Source organism: Rhinolophus hipposideros (genome assembly GCF_964194185.1).
Source record: "Rhinolophus hipposideros genome assembly, chromosome: 9".
NCBI lineage: Eukaryota > Metazoa > Chordata > Mammalia > Chiroptera > Rhinolophidae > Rhinolophus > Rhinolophus hipposideros.
Genome location: NC_138055.1, coordinates 2,368,032 through 2,384,832, shown reverse-complemented (window position 1 = coordinate 2,384,832; position 16,801 = coordinate 2,368,032). Strand labels below are relative to the sequence as shown.

At 54.7% G+C, this 16,801-nt stretch overlaps 1 protein-coding gene across 1 annotated transcript in view; it reads left to right on the top strand.

The window, feature by feature from the left end:
* The window catches only part of TBC1D22A (TBC1 domain family member 22A), a 275,779-nt gene that overhangs the window by 226,900 nt on the left and 32,078 nt on the right, over positions 1–16,801 (top strand). Inside the window, exon 12 of the mRNA XM_081059292.1 lies at positions 8,381–8,476. Coding sequence (XP_080915418.1) covers positions 8,381–8,476 — 96 coding nt within the window. The remainder of the gene's footprint in view (positions 1–8,380; positions 8,477–16,801) is intronic.

Below are 16,801 nucleotides of genomic sequence, written 5' to 3'. Positions count from 1 at the left end.
GGCGGGCACCACACACCCAAGGCTGCCTGCCTGCCTGCCTGGGGTTCGGCCTGTCAGAATGCCCTGCAGGGGAGGGGCACTGGGTGCCCAGGGTCCCCAGGAGCGAGGTGGGCTTCCACTGCCCCCATCCCCATCCCCCGCCATCTTCTGGGGCACCTTGGAAGTTGCTGCCTGGTTTATGGATGGTTTACTGGAGAAAATAAAAATCAGGGCCTGGAGCTTTCAGCTGTCGGATCCAATTGGAACGGGATCGGGCTGTTTTACGGTCATTTCCAAGTGCAGCTGGGCTCTTGGGTGAATTGTCTTCCCCTCAGCTAGACAGATTTATGGCTTTTAGAACTGGTGTCAGTTATAGGAACAGTGTCTCTCCCTGCCCCCACAGCCCCCTGTCCTCAGATGCTGACCTTTTTCTCGCATGAGCGTTATAGGAGACTGGTCTTCAGAGAGGTGGTGGGTCAGTGGGAAGTGTGTGCAGACGCTGCCCTCACCTCCCTGGGGCTTCTGTGTTGGCCTGATGTCGCCTGGCGCTCTGTGGGGCCGCGGTGCAGGCACTGGTCATTGTGTGGCAGAAGCCTGACCTTCACCCCTAGGCCTATCATACTGCCCTCAGGAGGGGTCCGGGGACACTCATGGAGGTGACAAGAGGTCCTGGGGGATGGGCCCACCTGGGGCCCAGCACCTTCATTGGCAGTCCTGCCCTGATTGGGATGAAATCAGACCCCAGAGAGCTTTGTAGCGATGGATGACAGGCTGTCTCTGCTGATAGCTGGGCTCTGAGCTCAAGCTGGGACTTCCTGTGAGTTCAGACCTGAAGGTTCTGGAAGGAGAACACCGGGGTGAGCGTTCCTTGACCATGCTGGCAAGAAGCCCACGGGCACAGAGTGGTCAGGTGCCAGCCCTTGGCTTGTTGAGGCCGTGCCAGGGGCCAGCGCCTGTGCTGGTAGCTTCCCAATGGGACTTCTTTCTTCAGTTCCCACCCCCATTGGTGGAATGTTCTAGAACGAACCCCTGCTCCCTGAGGACTCACCCTGGGGACATTGCTGAGGGTACTGCAGAGCTTGCAGTTGACCCTAGGAAAGCTAGGAGTGACTCTTTGTGGTGTGTGGGGTGTGAGCCAGCCTGGGAGCTCGGGAGGCAGCTGGGACCTAAGCCACGGGGAGGCGGCGGCCCCCCAAGTTCCTGTAAGTGCCCACTTCCAGCTGAGCGGTGTTGTGGGAAGTGTGCGCGTTCTCAGAAGGTGCGAGAAACCCTGGGCTGGAGACCCAGTGAGCGGGGGTGGAGGAAGAGCTGGGGGAAGAGCAGGACTCGGGTGGCAGAGGGCGTCTTAGCTGCCAGGTGTGTGAGCAGGGCCCGGGGGAAAAACGGAAGCGCCATCCCTACGTTAGGAGACAAGGCCGACGCCAAGGCAGGGCCACACTCACAGCTGGCTCAGTCCTGTGCCCACACCACCGGGCGCCATCCCGCAGCCTCCAGGTGTGACGGGGCAGCCACTGAGGCTGTCTGCCTGTCCTCTGATCTGTAGGAAGAGGGGCGGTGGTCAGGTCCCTGGGCCTTCCAGCGCGGGACTGGGGTGGGGGCTCCAGGTGGGTGCACAGCGTGTGGCCCTGAGCATGTGGGCTGGGGGTGGGGGGCTCACGCTGACGGGCAGAAGGGCCCGCAGGGGAAGGGCCCTGTTCCCCGAAGATGCAGTAGAGAGGGGCCGCCCTGACCCACTGTGCCCTGGGCAGCAGGGGTGCCGCGGCCTTCCCTCCCTCCCTCTCTCCCTCCCCCCCCCCCCCTTCCCGAGCCAGCGGCTGCAGACTGGTCACTTCGTCTGTGCTTAGATAATTAGAGCACTTGCAGAACTGTCTCTGCACTTCTGTGAGATGCCACACGCGTGCCAGGGCCCCCTGCACAGTGTGTGTCTAACTGTCCGAAGCACAGAGGACACGATCTGCGTGGTGCCCACAGGAGCTCTGGGCAGTGGGTGTGGCCCAGGCGGAGTCACTGTTGGGTCGTCAGCCAGCGCTGCTCTGTTCTCTTAATTAGTAAGACAGGGTACAGTGAAACGTTCTGAAATGAAGTGCGCCAGACGTCCTCTTCTATTGTGTTAGAGCCGTTTTCATCACCCATCAGAATCTCGACGAGAATATCCCTGACCCTCGCCAAGTGGCGTGAGCGTTTCCCCTGCAGATTGACCACCCCCAGCTGCAGAGAGGGGTGGGCGTGCAGGTGGGCTCTGGGCCCTGTTGCTGCCCTCGGCCCACCTGGGCGTCCTGCCCCATCCCTCTGGCAGACCTCTGCTCTGTGCAGTGCCAGCTGCCACTGCCGGCTCTGCCTGTGGGTGAGGGAGCCCTGGCGCCAAGAGGAGACCGGGGCCTTGGCCGCACACACCGGGTCCCCGAAGCCCTCAGCTCTGGGTCTGACTGCGCATGGGGATTCCCCAGCGCTGCTTCTGGCCCCAGGGCTGTGGCTGTATGCACAGAAGGCGAACAGGACAGGCCTTTGTAAAGGGTCACTTGGGGCAGAGTCACTTGTGGAGAACGCTGGCTGGGTGGGGTGGGGCCCTGGCTGCCTCGTTTGGGCTGAATCTCTGAGGGCTGGGCAGTTTCCATGGGTGCAGGACTCTCTCTGGCTTTTTCTGCTGCAGTCTGACAACTCCGGGTTTTCCGAAGAGAACCATCCTGTTGTAGAGATACCCAGAAACTGCATGGTCTTGTTTAGTAGGCAAGGCCACTGCCCTTCCCCACCATCAATCTGGATGCCCTGGATCTGTAGGCCAGCGGGTGCGGAGGGGGTTGGAAGGCCTGGAGCAGGGTTCCACTGCCTCCCCAGAGCCTATCCTGGGGACAGGGCCCAGCACGCCCACTGTGAGCCTGCCTGCCCCAGTGCTGTGCTTCCTGTGGGACTGAAACTCCCGTCATCCAGTAGCCCTTCACCTTGACCCCTGAGCAGGGCCTTCTCAAAGTCACATCCTCTTTCCCAGGAGAGCTGGTGTCCTGCCGGTCTGGAAATGCCTGGTCCTCTCGGCTGACTTTGGCCCAGTTGGGAAGGCCCTGTTGGAACTTGCCAACCCTGGAGACAATGGGCACCCCTGTTCTGAGCGGGCATTGTCCGTCGGCTGCCTGTGGGACCCCCGCCTCCGGCCCGATCAGGTGATAGTTATTGTCCAGGTCAAGCTTCATTACAGCACAAGGCTGTTTTCCATTATGATACAAATTTTTTATTCATTAAATTGCGATTTTAATATTTACCAAGTCACCAAAGACAAATCATCCACTTAGGCGAATCTGGAAATCTCCATTTGTCCCTAATGTTGTGCCCGTAGGAAAGCAGCCGGGACTGCCTTCTGCTCCAGCTGGAGGCGTCTGTGGGGCTGCAGGTCCCGGCCAGCCTCAGGGATCCGAGGGATGGGGGCCCAGGGCGGGCGTGCTGACTCTGCCCTCTCTGGTTAAATAAAAGCTGTGAACTAAATTAACAGTGCGAACAGGATTCCTACAGAGGTTCTCATGCTGGAATGTCCCTGAGTTCTGCTGGAGACCTTTGCCCTCAGCATTTGCAGTGTCAGGTACCAATCATGAATTTCTCAGGGCTGGTTCCCCTGAGGCCTTAAGGTCTGAGGTTTGTCGTGTGTTATTCAGACACTTTACGTATTGCAAAGGGAGAAGCATGTTTCTTTAGCTGTTCTCTGAGTCAGGCTTCCACTAATTCAGCCTGGGAGTTTGCCTGAGCTGCCGGCACGCAGATCCGTGGATTTGGGTGTGTGTCATTTCATCCCATCTCTGATCCTGTTGGCGGTGCTCGGGGCAGGAGAGGCTCCCAGGCCGGTGCAACAAGGACCTGTGGGCCTGTTAAAGGACCTGTGGGCCTTGAAGACCACCAGGTGGCAAAGGTTACAGAGACCCAGCTTGGCCCTGGGACGAGGGCCGGCCAGCTGACTGCCTGGGAGGAACGGGAGGGATCTGGAGCAATGAATGGGGAGGACCTGGCCCAGACCCCGGGGAAGGATTCTCTGTTAGGGTGGCAGCAGGTGCAAAGCGGAGGAGAGGCTGAAGGGTCTGGTGTTAGAGAAAATGGAGCAGGTCCCATGTCAGGTGGGATGGGGGGCGGGCTGGGATGTCGGGATTACGTGTCTGGGCCAGGAGTTGGGATGTTGCCCTAAAGGCAGTTGTCCTATAGGCAGTGCCGCTTTGACCCAGCTCTGGGACGTGACGGCGTTCGCTTAGTGAGAAAGAGTGACCTAGTTTCGGCATGAGGACTGGCTGGAGGGGCCGGCAGGCAGACAGACATCGGGCCGTGTTCCTGAGGCCTTCCCGAGGCCGTCTCCCTGAGTTTGAATTGTTAGTTGATTTTAGTTCCAGCTAGACCCCCATTTTAAATGGTAATGGTTATGTATATTTTAATGCGTGTTACCAACACTGCATCTAGCACATCAGGTCTGCTTTACAAAGGTACAGTATAAGCCATTTAAGTTTTTAAAGCCGTGAGTTGATTTAAAGAGAAATCGGGGGCGGGAGGAGAACCTGGTATCCAGAAGGCCCCTCCTATCACAATGCACCAAAGGATGTCGGTGTAGTTAAAAAACAAACAAAGCATAATGGCAAAGGAAGAGAGACCGTCATAGAGCAGAAAACACGAGAGAATGCATGTCTGCAGAGACTGAGGAGGAACAGCAGAGCTGGTATTCGGCCAGGGGGATCTGCCCCTTCCTTTCTACAGCCCACAGCCTGGTTTTAATGCGCCTGGAGACCCTTCAGACTACACAGGTCACGAGGGCTAGGGTTCGCCTTACCTGGCGTTGGTGGTAGAGGTTAAAGATAAGGGAAAGAAACAAAACCCTCAGAATTTCCCACCAGTCCTGCATTCACCTGGGTGTGGAGCTCCAGTTTACATGACTCGTTAGTCCTGAAAAACACAAAGCTGAAAATGTAGGGTAAAGCAGTCTCGGGGTAAGAGTGCCCTTGGGCTTTGGCAGAAACAAATACAGTTTTTCCCCCAAAGAAAACCATTTGTGATACAAGCCTCCAGGAATTCTAACAGATCAACGTTCCAAGGAACATAAACTCCCAGAGGGGAACAGTCGCCGAAATCCGAGGAAGCAGGCTACCAAGAGCAAGAACGAGCAGAGAAAACAGGTTACGGAAAGAGATTCATGCACATTTTAGTTATCAGAGATAGGCGAGTTTAACATGAGTGGGATGATACAGAGGGACATTTTGAATGACAGAAGGAAACGATCACATCTGCAAGGCAGGTTCCACTGCAGTAAACCAGCTATAACGGGTTACAGTGGGTTACATGTTAGTGACTCTGCTCCAGGCATTGTCCTGAGGGCTTTCCATGGTTAATTGATTGAATCTTCCTAACGTTTTGCAGATGAGGAAACTGAGGCACAGAGAGCCCCCCACCCCCATCCCAGTCACACTGTGGCTCCAGGGTGGTGTTCCCGGTCTCTGGCTGTGCTGCCTTAGGGGGCATTGGGAAAGCTGATCGTGTCTTATTCCAAAAGGCAAATGTAAACCTGCAAAAAGGTCAGCATCACATAACGTCACGTGTTCTTACAACACAATTAAGTTAGAAATCAATAACCAAAAATCCTAGAGACAAAACAAAACAAAAGCAAACCATGGATATTCATAGATTTAAAAAAACACAAGTAAACCTTGATTCGAACGAGGAAATCACAAGTAGAAAAGTGTTAGAATAATAAAGATACAATTCATTAAAACTGTGGAATGCAGCTGCAGTGGGACTTAGGAAGGAAATGGATAGCCTCAAATGCTTATTCATGTCAGAAATGAAGAGAAGCCAAATAACAATGAGCCAACCATCTAGCTTATGTTAGAGAAAGAACTGGTTTCAGAATAAGTCAAAGCCACTTCACATTGGTGCGTGTTAGAATATATCCACAGCGAAAAGAGAAACAAAGTCAGCGGAAGAAAGAATCTAATAAAGACAACAGCAGAAATAAATGAAATACAAAAGCTCAGCAGATTGGAAACAAAATCAAAAGTTAGTCCTTTGAAAAGGCTGGTGAATTGAACACACTTCGAGCATGGTCAGTAACGAAAATGAGGGACGCGTAGAGGAGTGGAATTAAGATTCCCAGCCTGGGATATTACTGCAGGTGCAACAGGGGGTCAAGGAAAAAAGAATCTTACGAACAAATTTGGAATAAGGTTCTAAAAATTGGAAGAAGTGTGAAGTGTTTTATAACCACCTAGAAATTGAATCAGGAATACCAATCTTTCCAGGAAGGGAATGCTAGGCCCCGCCCATTACACAGGGCGCCCAGCAAACCTTCACGGAGAGACACCCAGTCTGTACAGACTCTGAGAATGGAAATGAGGAGGAGAGAGGCAAACACACGTTCCTGCTTAAGCTAGGCCGGGCGGTTTCAGAAAGGAAACCGAGGCTGGTGCTTGCACCGTGAACGCAGAAATCCTAAAGGAAAGATTAGCGCTCAGGACCTGGCCATTTAAACGTGTAATACCTTGTGACCAAATTGAGTTTATCCCGGAATGCAAGGCGGGTACGCCATTAAAGAAACTATCATACAGATGTAACTCACCACATTAACAATTAAAGGAAAACAACCTTGTCGTCTCAGTTGATGCAGGAAAAGCACGTGATGAAATTCTGCAGCCATCCATGGTGAGAACGCCAGTAAATCAGAAAGAGAAGCAACTGTTCCAACCTGCAGGCTGTAGCTACAGGAAAGGCCCCCAGCAAAACAAATGTTATCATCTGGAGTGAAGTGTGCAAAGCAGGGTGGGCCCCTGTGAGATCAGGGCGCAGAAGACCAGGCTGGCGCACTGTTGGGGTCTCAGTGTATGAATGCCAGCATCAGCTGGTGCAGGGACATCAGATGCAGGAACACAGTCCTTCTCTTGTTCCTCTGCTTGTCCTCCTCTGTGACACACTTGTCAGCCCTCCTGCCTGCCAGTGACCTCTGTGTGGCTGGACCCAAGGTCACTCCCCTGCTCACCTGAACTTGACCCTTCTGCCGTGTCTCATATTCCTGCGTCTCCTCCCGGCTCCCTGGCCGCTCATTGTAGGCCCTTCACCCTCAGTGTGTCCTCCTGACCTGGATCGGGGGCCACTGTCTTGCAGTCTTGGACTCATCTGTCCACTGCCTAGCTGACGTCTCCACTTGGACGGCTCACAGGAGTCTTCAGCTGGGCATGGCCACAGAGCAGACTGTCACCACCTTCCCAGCAGAACACTGCCTCATTCCTTTATCTTCTGTTCCTCAGCACAGCTTGTTGGCTCAACTTCAGAATCTGTCTAGACTTGGCCCCCTTCTCACACATTGCACTGCTCCCCCTGGCCTGACTCAGTGACACCTCTTGGTTTTACGATTTCCATGGTCTCCTAGCCCATCTCCCGGGTCTGCCTGTCCCCCCCCCCCCCCCGACCCCGTGCCATGTCTGTCATCAGCGTGCCAGCCAGAGGCGCCCTTTGGAAGCACGTCCGTCTTCTGCTCAGAGCTGCCAGTCCCTGGAACGAGCCAGCCACCAGGGAGCCCCTGGGGACCTGTACCTTCGCCTCCAACTCCGCTTCCCATCCCACTGTCTGCAGCCACACAGATCTCGCTGTTTCTGGAACACGCCAGGGCATCTCAAACCTCAGGGTCTTTGTGTTTCCCCCACATGGCTGCATGGTTCCCCTCTTTCGGTCTTTGTTTAAATGGCGCTTTAGGTGAACACCATATACATTGCAAGCCACCGCCCTCCCCAAACGCTCTGGAAATTTCCCATCCCGCTTCCTGGTCTTCTTTTCCCACAGCATCTTCTACACTGTGTTTGATTTATTTACTAGTAAACTGTTAACCAGTGGCCACACAGTATCACAGACGTGGCAGGGTTGGGAAGGTGACAGGTCCGAGTTCACGGCTGTGTGCCTGACCGGAGGGGCTCTGAAGCCAGTGAGATGTGAGCCCCGAGGGGGCAATCTGAGGTGGTGGAAGGGTGTGGGGGCAGGACTTGAGGGGCGTCCTGTCCTCCCCTCCCAGCACTGCTGTCCAGGAAGAGCAAGGCCCTGGGTGGGGTCCAGGGGACTCGGCCCCTGTGGGCTGTCTCCCTGTGTGACACAAACCCCACCCCCAACCCTAGTCGTGTGGAGTCAGTGCCCCTGGATTGGCCTTTTATTACTGTTGGCTGTCATCTGTATGGGAAAGAAAGTGGGCAGCTGTTGAACTTGCCTAAAACCTGGTCTGCTATTCACGTCTAATTTCCCAGGCGGCTGGGACTTAAACAGAAAAACGTGTCTGTTTTGATGAGAGGAGACTGTGGAAACTGCGGCGTTAAGTGAAAGCGAGCTTGCACTCCGGCTGTGGTCCGCTCGAACCGACGAGCCCCGGCACCCCTCACACTAATGCCTCCCGTCTTCTCTCTTGCAGTCTGAGCCCGAGGGCTTTTCTCATTTTCACCTGTACGTTTGCGCTGCGTTTCTCGTGAGATGGAGGAAAGAAATCCTAGAAGAAAGAGATTTTCAAGTAAGTAAACAAACTCCTTAAAAAGACCCCAAATTTGGTTTTCTACATGGAGAGCGGCTTCCCACAGCCCAGCTCGTGGGAAGAGCTACTGGAAAGAACTTTGAGACTCGGAGTTGACCAACTTCCTGCTGTTAGAAAACTGTCACACTGAGGCCACACTCCGCCACCGCGGGCCCGTGGGGTGTGGGCTGTGCCAGCACCAGGCGTCATCCGGCGGCTGTTTCACAGGCTCCTTGGAAACACCGCCTGGAGCCAGCCTGTGTGTGTCCCCAGTAGTGTGGCCTAGAGGTCCCGTGCATGAGCAGGAGCCTGGTGACAGCAGCTGGGCTGGGATGTTCTAGGGAAGGTTTTGGAGGTGGTGCCTGCCGCTGGTAGCTGGTGACTCGGCGTGTCGCTCGCCCCCACGTGTGGTTTCCTCAGTGACATAGTGGGAGAGCCACCCTCTCACGCAGGAGTCAGAGGCCCTGGGCCTGCCCTAGGGGTTCCGTGTGGGCGAGTCCCCAGCCCCACCCCCCCTCCGTGTGCCGGTGTGCAGTTGCCTGATACCCGGGGGGGTGGTGATCGCTTCGCAGAGTGACACCCCCGGTACCCAAGGTGCTACATGGGCCGTCCTGCTGCACAGTGTCTCCCCCACCCCCCACCGGGAGAGGGGGCACCTGTGACAGCACCAGAGTGGGGACAGGGACCGGCTCTGCCACTGACCGGCTGAGGTCACTCTCTGCCACTTCACCTCCTCGGGCCCCTCACCTTTCAGGTCACGCCCAGGCTGGGAGGCCCGGGCCCCAGGTCGCGGTGCTGGGGCTCTGGGCAGTGTGCTTGGCTCCCCTCGTGCTGCCTCAGCTCCATGTGTCCGACGGCTCTGCGGACCTGCTCTGCCCACTGAGGGCCATGGGAGCAGCCGGGGCGTCCTGCCTCACTGCCCAGCGGTGTCCTGGGCGGACGGGAAGGTGAGGGTGTTGCTTTTGTCCAGCTGGCCCTGCAGAGCTCACGGGGCCCTGGGGGATATCGGTGCCGGCTCCAGGGTCCGGGTCGCCTGTTACCGCTGCCTCTACCTGCCTCTGTCACTGTCTGTAAAGTGGGTAGAAGGCACCAGCCTGCCCCGGCCGGCTTGTGCAGGGGATTTGCCATCTGCCCCCCCATTTCTTCCACCTGCTCCCCAAATAGGGGCAGTGCTGCCAGGGTCCCCTTCCCACAAGGTGGCTCACATCAGACCAGACACACACTGGCCGTGGTGGGCCGCAAAGGGGCCGCAGCCGGGCCATGACCCTGGGGCTGGAGGACAGAGGAGGGAGAGGCCCGGGCACGAGGGTCCCCCAACTGGGTCTGGGGACGTGCCCAGCTGGGAGGTTGGTGGTGGCCCCTCTGGCCCTGGCCCCATGTGGGCCACCCATCTTCCCGCCCCTCACACAGAGCCCATGTGATGGGCTGCCCAGGGCCCTGTAGCATGGCAGATGTGACCACCCTGTGGCAGCGTGTCCGCGGCCTTGGAAGTGCGATGACAAGCCCCACTCTGTCAGTCCGCCGTATTTCATCATGCTTTTTAAGAGACACCATGTGTTTGCTGTTTGAGTGGAGACATCGCCCTGCTATAATTAGAGGGTACGACTTGGGCAGCAATTTACTGGCCTTCTCAGCCTGGCTCACTTATGTGGAAACTGGCAGAGGCTGGGGGGGAGGGGCAGGTACAGCCCAGCGGTCAGGGGCCAGGGGCCAGGGGGCAGGCGTGGCCCAGCGGCCGGGTGGGGCGGGCGCTGGACAGAGAGCGTGTTATGAACTCCGCAGTGTGTGGTGGAGAATTGAACTAAATGGGAAAGGAAATAAGAAGAGAAAATAAATTAAGAACCTTTGGCATCCTGGGGAGCACAAGGGAATTGCGTGTGCAGTTGTGACATTTTAGGAAAATGATTCTGCCCCCATGGAAGACAGCCCAAGTGACTGAGGCCCAAAGCTAGAGTCTCCAGCAATAGAACATTCGGGGATACAGCTTTAAAAGCCCTCAGTCTTCACGGAATTGTAATCTGCCCCATGGGAAATAAGGTGTCGCTGTGCGTCATTTCCACAGGGACAGAATAATTTTCAGAGGAGTGAGTCTCCCAGGAGGGAGGCGGAGACTCTCCTGGTGTTAACTGGCCGGCTGAGGCGGTGACTTTGCTCCTTCCCCAAGGACGCGCCCAAGCAGAAGTTGGGGTGCCGCTGCTTTCCTGTGGGCCTTGGTGCCTAAGGCTCGCCCAGGCCGATGGTCTGCTTGCGTCCAGTTCTGTGAGCGTCCGTAAGGGCCTGCTGGGCCGTCGGCATGGAAGGGGCGCCTTCTGCCATGTGCGCTAGTGCCTGTCCTGAGCTCTGGCGCCCGGGAGCTTTGTGCTTCCCCTGAGGATTTGCCGACTCCCCCACCCCCCAGCAATGACTGATTCCCAGTTCTGTTCCACCAGGTCCGAGCCTCAGCGCCCACAGCCTGGACTCTGCTCTTCGTCAGCCTTTTCTAACCAGATTTTGTGGGGTCCTGGGTGGCAGGAGCTCCTTGTGCTCAGTCTTACCTCCCCTGGCGGCACGTTCCAACTCTGTGGGGTTTATAGCAAGAGCACTCTGGGCACAGAGAGGGGGAGGGACCCGTGCAGTGAGCAGGAGGGACCCCCCACCCCCGCGTGCCCAGGTACACGCGGTGGCCGAATAAGCCTGAGGGGCCGGCCCCAGCCTGTTCAGTGGTCAGAACCCTTCGCGGCCCCTGTTGGTGGGGCTTGTGCTGGCCCAGAACTCAGAGCGTCCGCGAGGCGTCTGTGTGTCCTTCCAGCCGCCTCCACCTCCCGCATGGCCACTTCCTCCGCTACAGGTGATGGTGTTCCAGGGAACCTTGGCCGATTCATAAGTACAGCATTAACAAAATAGGTGAAAATAAGCCATCCTGGAAAGCATTGTGCCTGTTTTATCCCCAAAAGCGTTTATGTACGCTTTTTCATTTGGCATCCCTGCACCAGGGGTGCGACAGCAGTGCCCTTTGCAGCCCCCACCCCTCTGGTCCTCGATGGCAGTGGCCTGTGTCACCTCGCCCTGCTGAGGGCAGTGCCCCGCGGGCTGGTCCCTGCCCTCAGGCCTGAGCCGTGACCCGGAAGCCGTGGGGACTCAGAGATGCTCTGTGAAATCGGGAGGGTCTCGCCGGGTAGGACTTGGCTCTGCTGGTCTTGGTTTTGAAGAGGGCAAGTCCCTTAGACACACAGGAGCTGGCAGCGTGCAGGGTTTCCTCTTTCAGAGTAGAGACAGTAACTTATGGTGACGGGAGCGTGGGACTTCCAGTGACATCGTGGACCTTCTCTGTGGTGACCTCAGGAGTCTGTTACTATCTGCAGTTGAGGAGTGACCAGCCTCCTCAGGAGGGAGTCCCCCCCCAACCCCGCCCCCCCCCCCCCGGCCCCATGCGTGTGTGTCGTGCGGGTGCGTGTGTGGTGCTGCCAGTCCCGGAGGCCGGTGAGCACAGGGAGCCCCATCCGTCCACAGGGGCACCTGGCCCTGTGCCCGCATCCCGATGAGCGCTCCCCCCTGCGCCGTGCCCGCCTGCTGTGGTGGCCCAGGCGCCGTCCCCTTGTCTCCGGGGCTTGCAGGTGGCTGCTCGGTGGACTAGGCAGGACCCAGTGAGTGTTGTGCCCGGTGGGAGGGCCTCGGTCTGCCCTGTGGTCCTGGGGACGGTCATCAGTGCTGATCCGCACTCCCCTCGCCCTCCCTCTGGGCCAGGCCCTGCACTGTCTGTCAGGACACTGGGTTCCCCCATAAGGGGCTGTGCTGGCCAGGGAGGGACATGAGTGACGGGTGGGTCTCACTCAACGTGAGGCCTGGGCCAGCAGGCCTCTGGCAGGAGGATGTGAGTGATAAATCTGGTGAGGGGCACAGGGGGGCGAGAGAGCAAGGAGAGGGCGGCGTGGCATCCGGATAACTGAGCGGATGAGCTGAGGCCTGCTCCGCAGTGCGGATAACTCAGTAACGTTGGTGCTGAGAGTGCGTGGCGGGGAAAGGGGTACGGCAGGAGGCGAGCTGAGCAGGAACAGAGCCGGGAGGTCTCCTCCCCAGGACAGCGGAGCCCTGGACGGGATGGGCGCTGGGGGGAGGACTGGAGGCAGTAGGATAGTGACTTCAGGCAGGTGTGACAGTACGGCGGGAGCCCGGTGGGACAGGCGGCAGGGGCCTGAAGGGAGGGGATGGAGGGAGCACATTCAGAGGCAAGCAGTGGGGGGGAGACACCCCTGGAATGGAGGGAGCCCTAAGACGTGAGGTGGGCGGTCACGGACAGGTGGCGGCAGGGTGGCTGTGCTGTGCGGCTCTCCGGGAGTGGTGCACATCTTCCTGTGGCCACAGCCCTCAGGCTTTGCAGTTGGAATCGGGGCAGAGGCTTCTGGGAATGGAGACATGATGCTCCCGTTACGTCGGAAAGTCTCAATTTGTGCACTTTTCCATCAGCGTATTAAACTTGAATTTAAGACTTTACAAAACAGACAGAACAAAATTGGATGAAGCAATTGTAGGAGACTTTCAGCATATTAATCAGGATAAAAATACGGTTATTGTGAAGCTGAATCACAAAACACAGGATGGCTTGAGAGGTCTGGGGGTGGGGGTTGAACTGTACATATGGAGGCTGCGTCTTTTGTGGAAGTATTTGTGGGACATTTACAAAATTAGTCATCTGAGCCACGCCATAAAAATTGTCAAAATCTGAAAAACTGGAGTAACCCGGGCTCCATATTATTCCAAAAATTGGACTAATGTATTTGCTGAGCACAGTTCTTTAAAACTAGATAATGATAAAGTTGAAACTGAAGCATCAAGCATTGGAAAATAAAGAGCCCTCTTCAGAGTAACATGGGTCAAGATGACAGTGACCCTGTGAATCTATTAGGTTGGTGCCAAAGTAATTGCGGTTTTTGCAATTTTTTTTTTTTTAACCTTTTCAATCGCAGTTACTTTGGCACCAACCTAATAGAATGGTATTTAAAAACGTACGTGGCCAGTGCTGGGCCTGTCAACAAATTCACACCCAAAATGCTTTTATTTATTTAACATTGAAATATAAACTAACCCTTTCACTGAAGAAGTTAGATATGGAAAAATACAGTGAATTTACAATGAAGCCAATAAAGGAATTAATCAGTGAAAATAAATGAATGGATTAGAAAACTGAGTTAAGGAAGTACATCTCAAAGGGCCCTTTAAAAACGTCAGTGAAACAGTCCAACCTTTACGAAGCAGAACCAAGATAAAGGAGTGAAAACAACTGTCCTCTTCCATATCAGCAAGGAGAAATTTATAGATTTGGGCAGAATGTAAAATGCCCAAATTGCCTCAAGATGAGGTTAGAAAAATAACCGGAATGGACCCATAATTTTGGGAGAAATTCCAACATTGTCAGAAGTCTTACTTTTAAATGTGGTTCTAAGGCCAGAAAATGTTTTCCCAATGGCTTTTTTCACAAATATTTTGCTGTGTAGCCTTGGCAACTACAGAGAGAAATGGAGAACTCAGCCCTTTGTTGCACGGAGCTCGATGTTTAGGCTCTTAACTTCCCATCAGACTATCTCAGTTAATCACTAGTGATTTAATAACTATGATTACTCTCCGTGTGTGTGTGTGTGTGTGTGTGTGTGTGTGTGTGTCTGTCTGTCTGTCTGTCTGTCTGCTGCTTTGCACATGGAGAGGTGAGGCTGGGAGGCAGCCGTGCTCAGAGGGTCCCTTAGACCCTGGCACAGAGCCTGACCTGGGAAGCTCCGGATGGGAACCGGTTGAGTAGAGGAGTATTTATTAATATGAAAGATGGCACCCATAAAAATGGAATTGGGATCTAATTTCACTTGCAGTATAAATACAGATGTCCTTAATAAAATACCAGCATATTTAAATAAAAAGGTTGCAGACAAATATTTTTTGCCCCAGGAATTCTGGTTTATTATTTATAAATCTGTTTGTGTCAGGGTCTCACCTTTGCAGGGCTTCATTAGAAGGGCTCATGGGCCTCGATGTGCAGTCATGCTTGTGGCTGAGATTTGTCAGGGTGGGTGAGAGGCAGGCGCCCAGGAGTGTGGGGAATCTGGGCCCAGGTTCCTCACGTTCCCCCCTGGGGGCCACGCAGAGCCAGGACATACCTGGAGCCCAAGGGTTTTACTGGGGGCAGGTCACGGAGACACCTTCTGTCCACCAAGTTCCAGATCCCGGAAGGAAAGCTGGTGGCCCCGCGAGTCCCTCTGTTGGTACGAGCTGTCTGGGCAGGCTGGCAAGGAGGTTCAGCTTTATCACTCAGGGACCATCCCAAGAGCCAAGTTCCAGGTGCCAGCCAAGGGTCAGCCCTGCAGCCGGGCCCCCGGAAAATCGTCTGCGGTGGTAACTCCCTGTTCACGACGGATGGGACTCCCCAGCAATAAACCCATGGCCCTAGGTCCTGTGATGCCGCCAGAGAGTCACTTTGCTGAGTTTACGAGGGAGACAAAAACAGCTCTGCTCTTCCTAAGTAGAAATGAAAGAATACTTACCGCAACATGCAAAAGAACAGCTCACGGCAACCACCACTAATACTAGGGAAACGAGCCGGCCCCATTTCAGTCCCCAGTATGCTTCTGCTTCTGCCACGGGATGGACAGACGCCCATTGAAGGCTTTCTCGTCCTCACCCATCCAGTACATACACACACACCACACCCCCCCCACACTACACACACCACACATACTATACACACACACCACACACACATGCTGACACCACACCATAGACACCACACACACACCATACCACAGACCACACACACACCTGGATTTTAAAATAGATTTTCTAAATGCTTGGACCCTGCAGTGAAGTAAGCTAGCACTTGAACTAGTATTTGCCCTGAGGTATCTGCTGGTTCCTGCTGGGGACTGACCCCATGTGTGACCCCGTGTGTAACCAGCCTGGCACCTAGCATGGGGGGGAGGAGAAAAGCAGGTGTGGGTTGGGTCAGAAACCCTTTGCATAAGTCTGGACCCCTGAACCCACAAAGCAAACCAAAGCAGGCAGACAGACGTGGGCGTGTGGGCTCCTGCTTGTGAGACTTCGCTCTGAATGGAACAGGAATGAAAGACAGCATGGCCCAGCCACAGGCTCAGCCTCCCACTCGTTTGGGGCTTCACAAAAGGTTTAGATTACTTTTGTGATGGAAACACCCACACTGAAGCGTGGATTTCAAATGGCCAGAGCCCCCGGGGCCTAACCCAAGGAAATGAAACATTTGAAGCACAGCTCTGAGGCGTGAATGTATGTCTGAAACATCACAAACTCAAAAGGCAGGTGAAAAACAGAAAACAATTCTCCCTCACAAACAGGATCAAAACAGATCTTAAATCTTTAACATACAAAGAAGTCACACAAATGACTGATGAAAAGAAAACATCCTCCTGGAAAACTGGTGACGACACTTGGAACAGTCAGACGGTCCTCAGAAGCTCTCATTCAGCGGTTTAGTCAATGCCAATCCATCGTCCGTCAGTCGGACAGAACTGAAATCCAAACAGGCGCTACCTCTCAAATCAGCAGTGCTGGTAAGAAGGCACTTCCTTAAAATCCATCAAGCTGGTGTAAAGCAGGTCCATTCCTTCATCCCTGCAGCCGTGATACGATGTAACCTTTCTGGAGAGCTAGTAACACTTCTGTCCGGAGCCTTGTCTTTGATTCGTGGGACTCCCCTTGTTCGTAACCAGTCCAGTGTGAGGAGAGCAGTACTTTCTAAGGACCAGGGGTCATGTCTGCAAATTATGGTTACAGATGCGCGAGAACGCTCCCAGTACACGTCTGCGTGGGGAAAAGCATGCTCTGAAATACACGTATCTACACGACACACACATAAACACACACGTATATGTATGTAAAGCATACTTTGCCACACCTACATGTGTGGAACATGCCAGCATCACCCCATACCTGCATGCGTGTAAGGTGTGCACGTGTATAAAACATATACATGCTCCACATGCATCTAAAACAAATCATAACGTGTGCTCGCGGTAAACTCCATCTCCATATGCACGTGTGTGTCACATGCTACATGTACATACACAGTACACATGTATATGCATACAAACATGATCCCATTTTCCTCGTGTTACATGCACGGAAAAGAGACTGAACAGAGATGTACCACTGTGTTAGCATTATTTCATTTTGGTAGTAAGATCGTGGACATTTTTATTTTCTTGTTGGAATGATTTTTACATTTTACACGTCCTCTCGGCATGTGGGAAACATGGCGTTTTCGCTCGGACGACTCCCACTTGAAGGAGGTGAGACCCTGTGGCACGTGCCTGGCTCGGAGCCGGCGCTCAG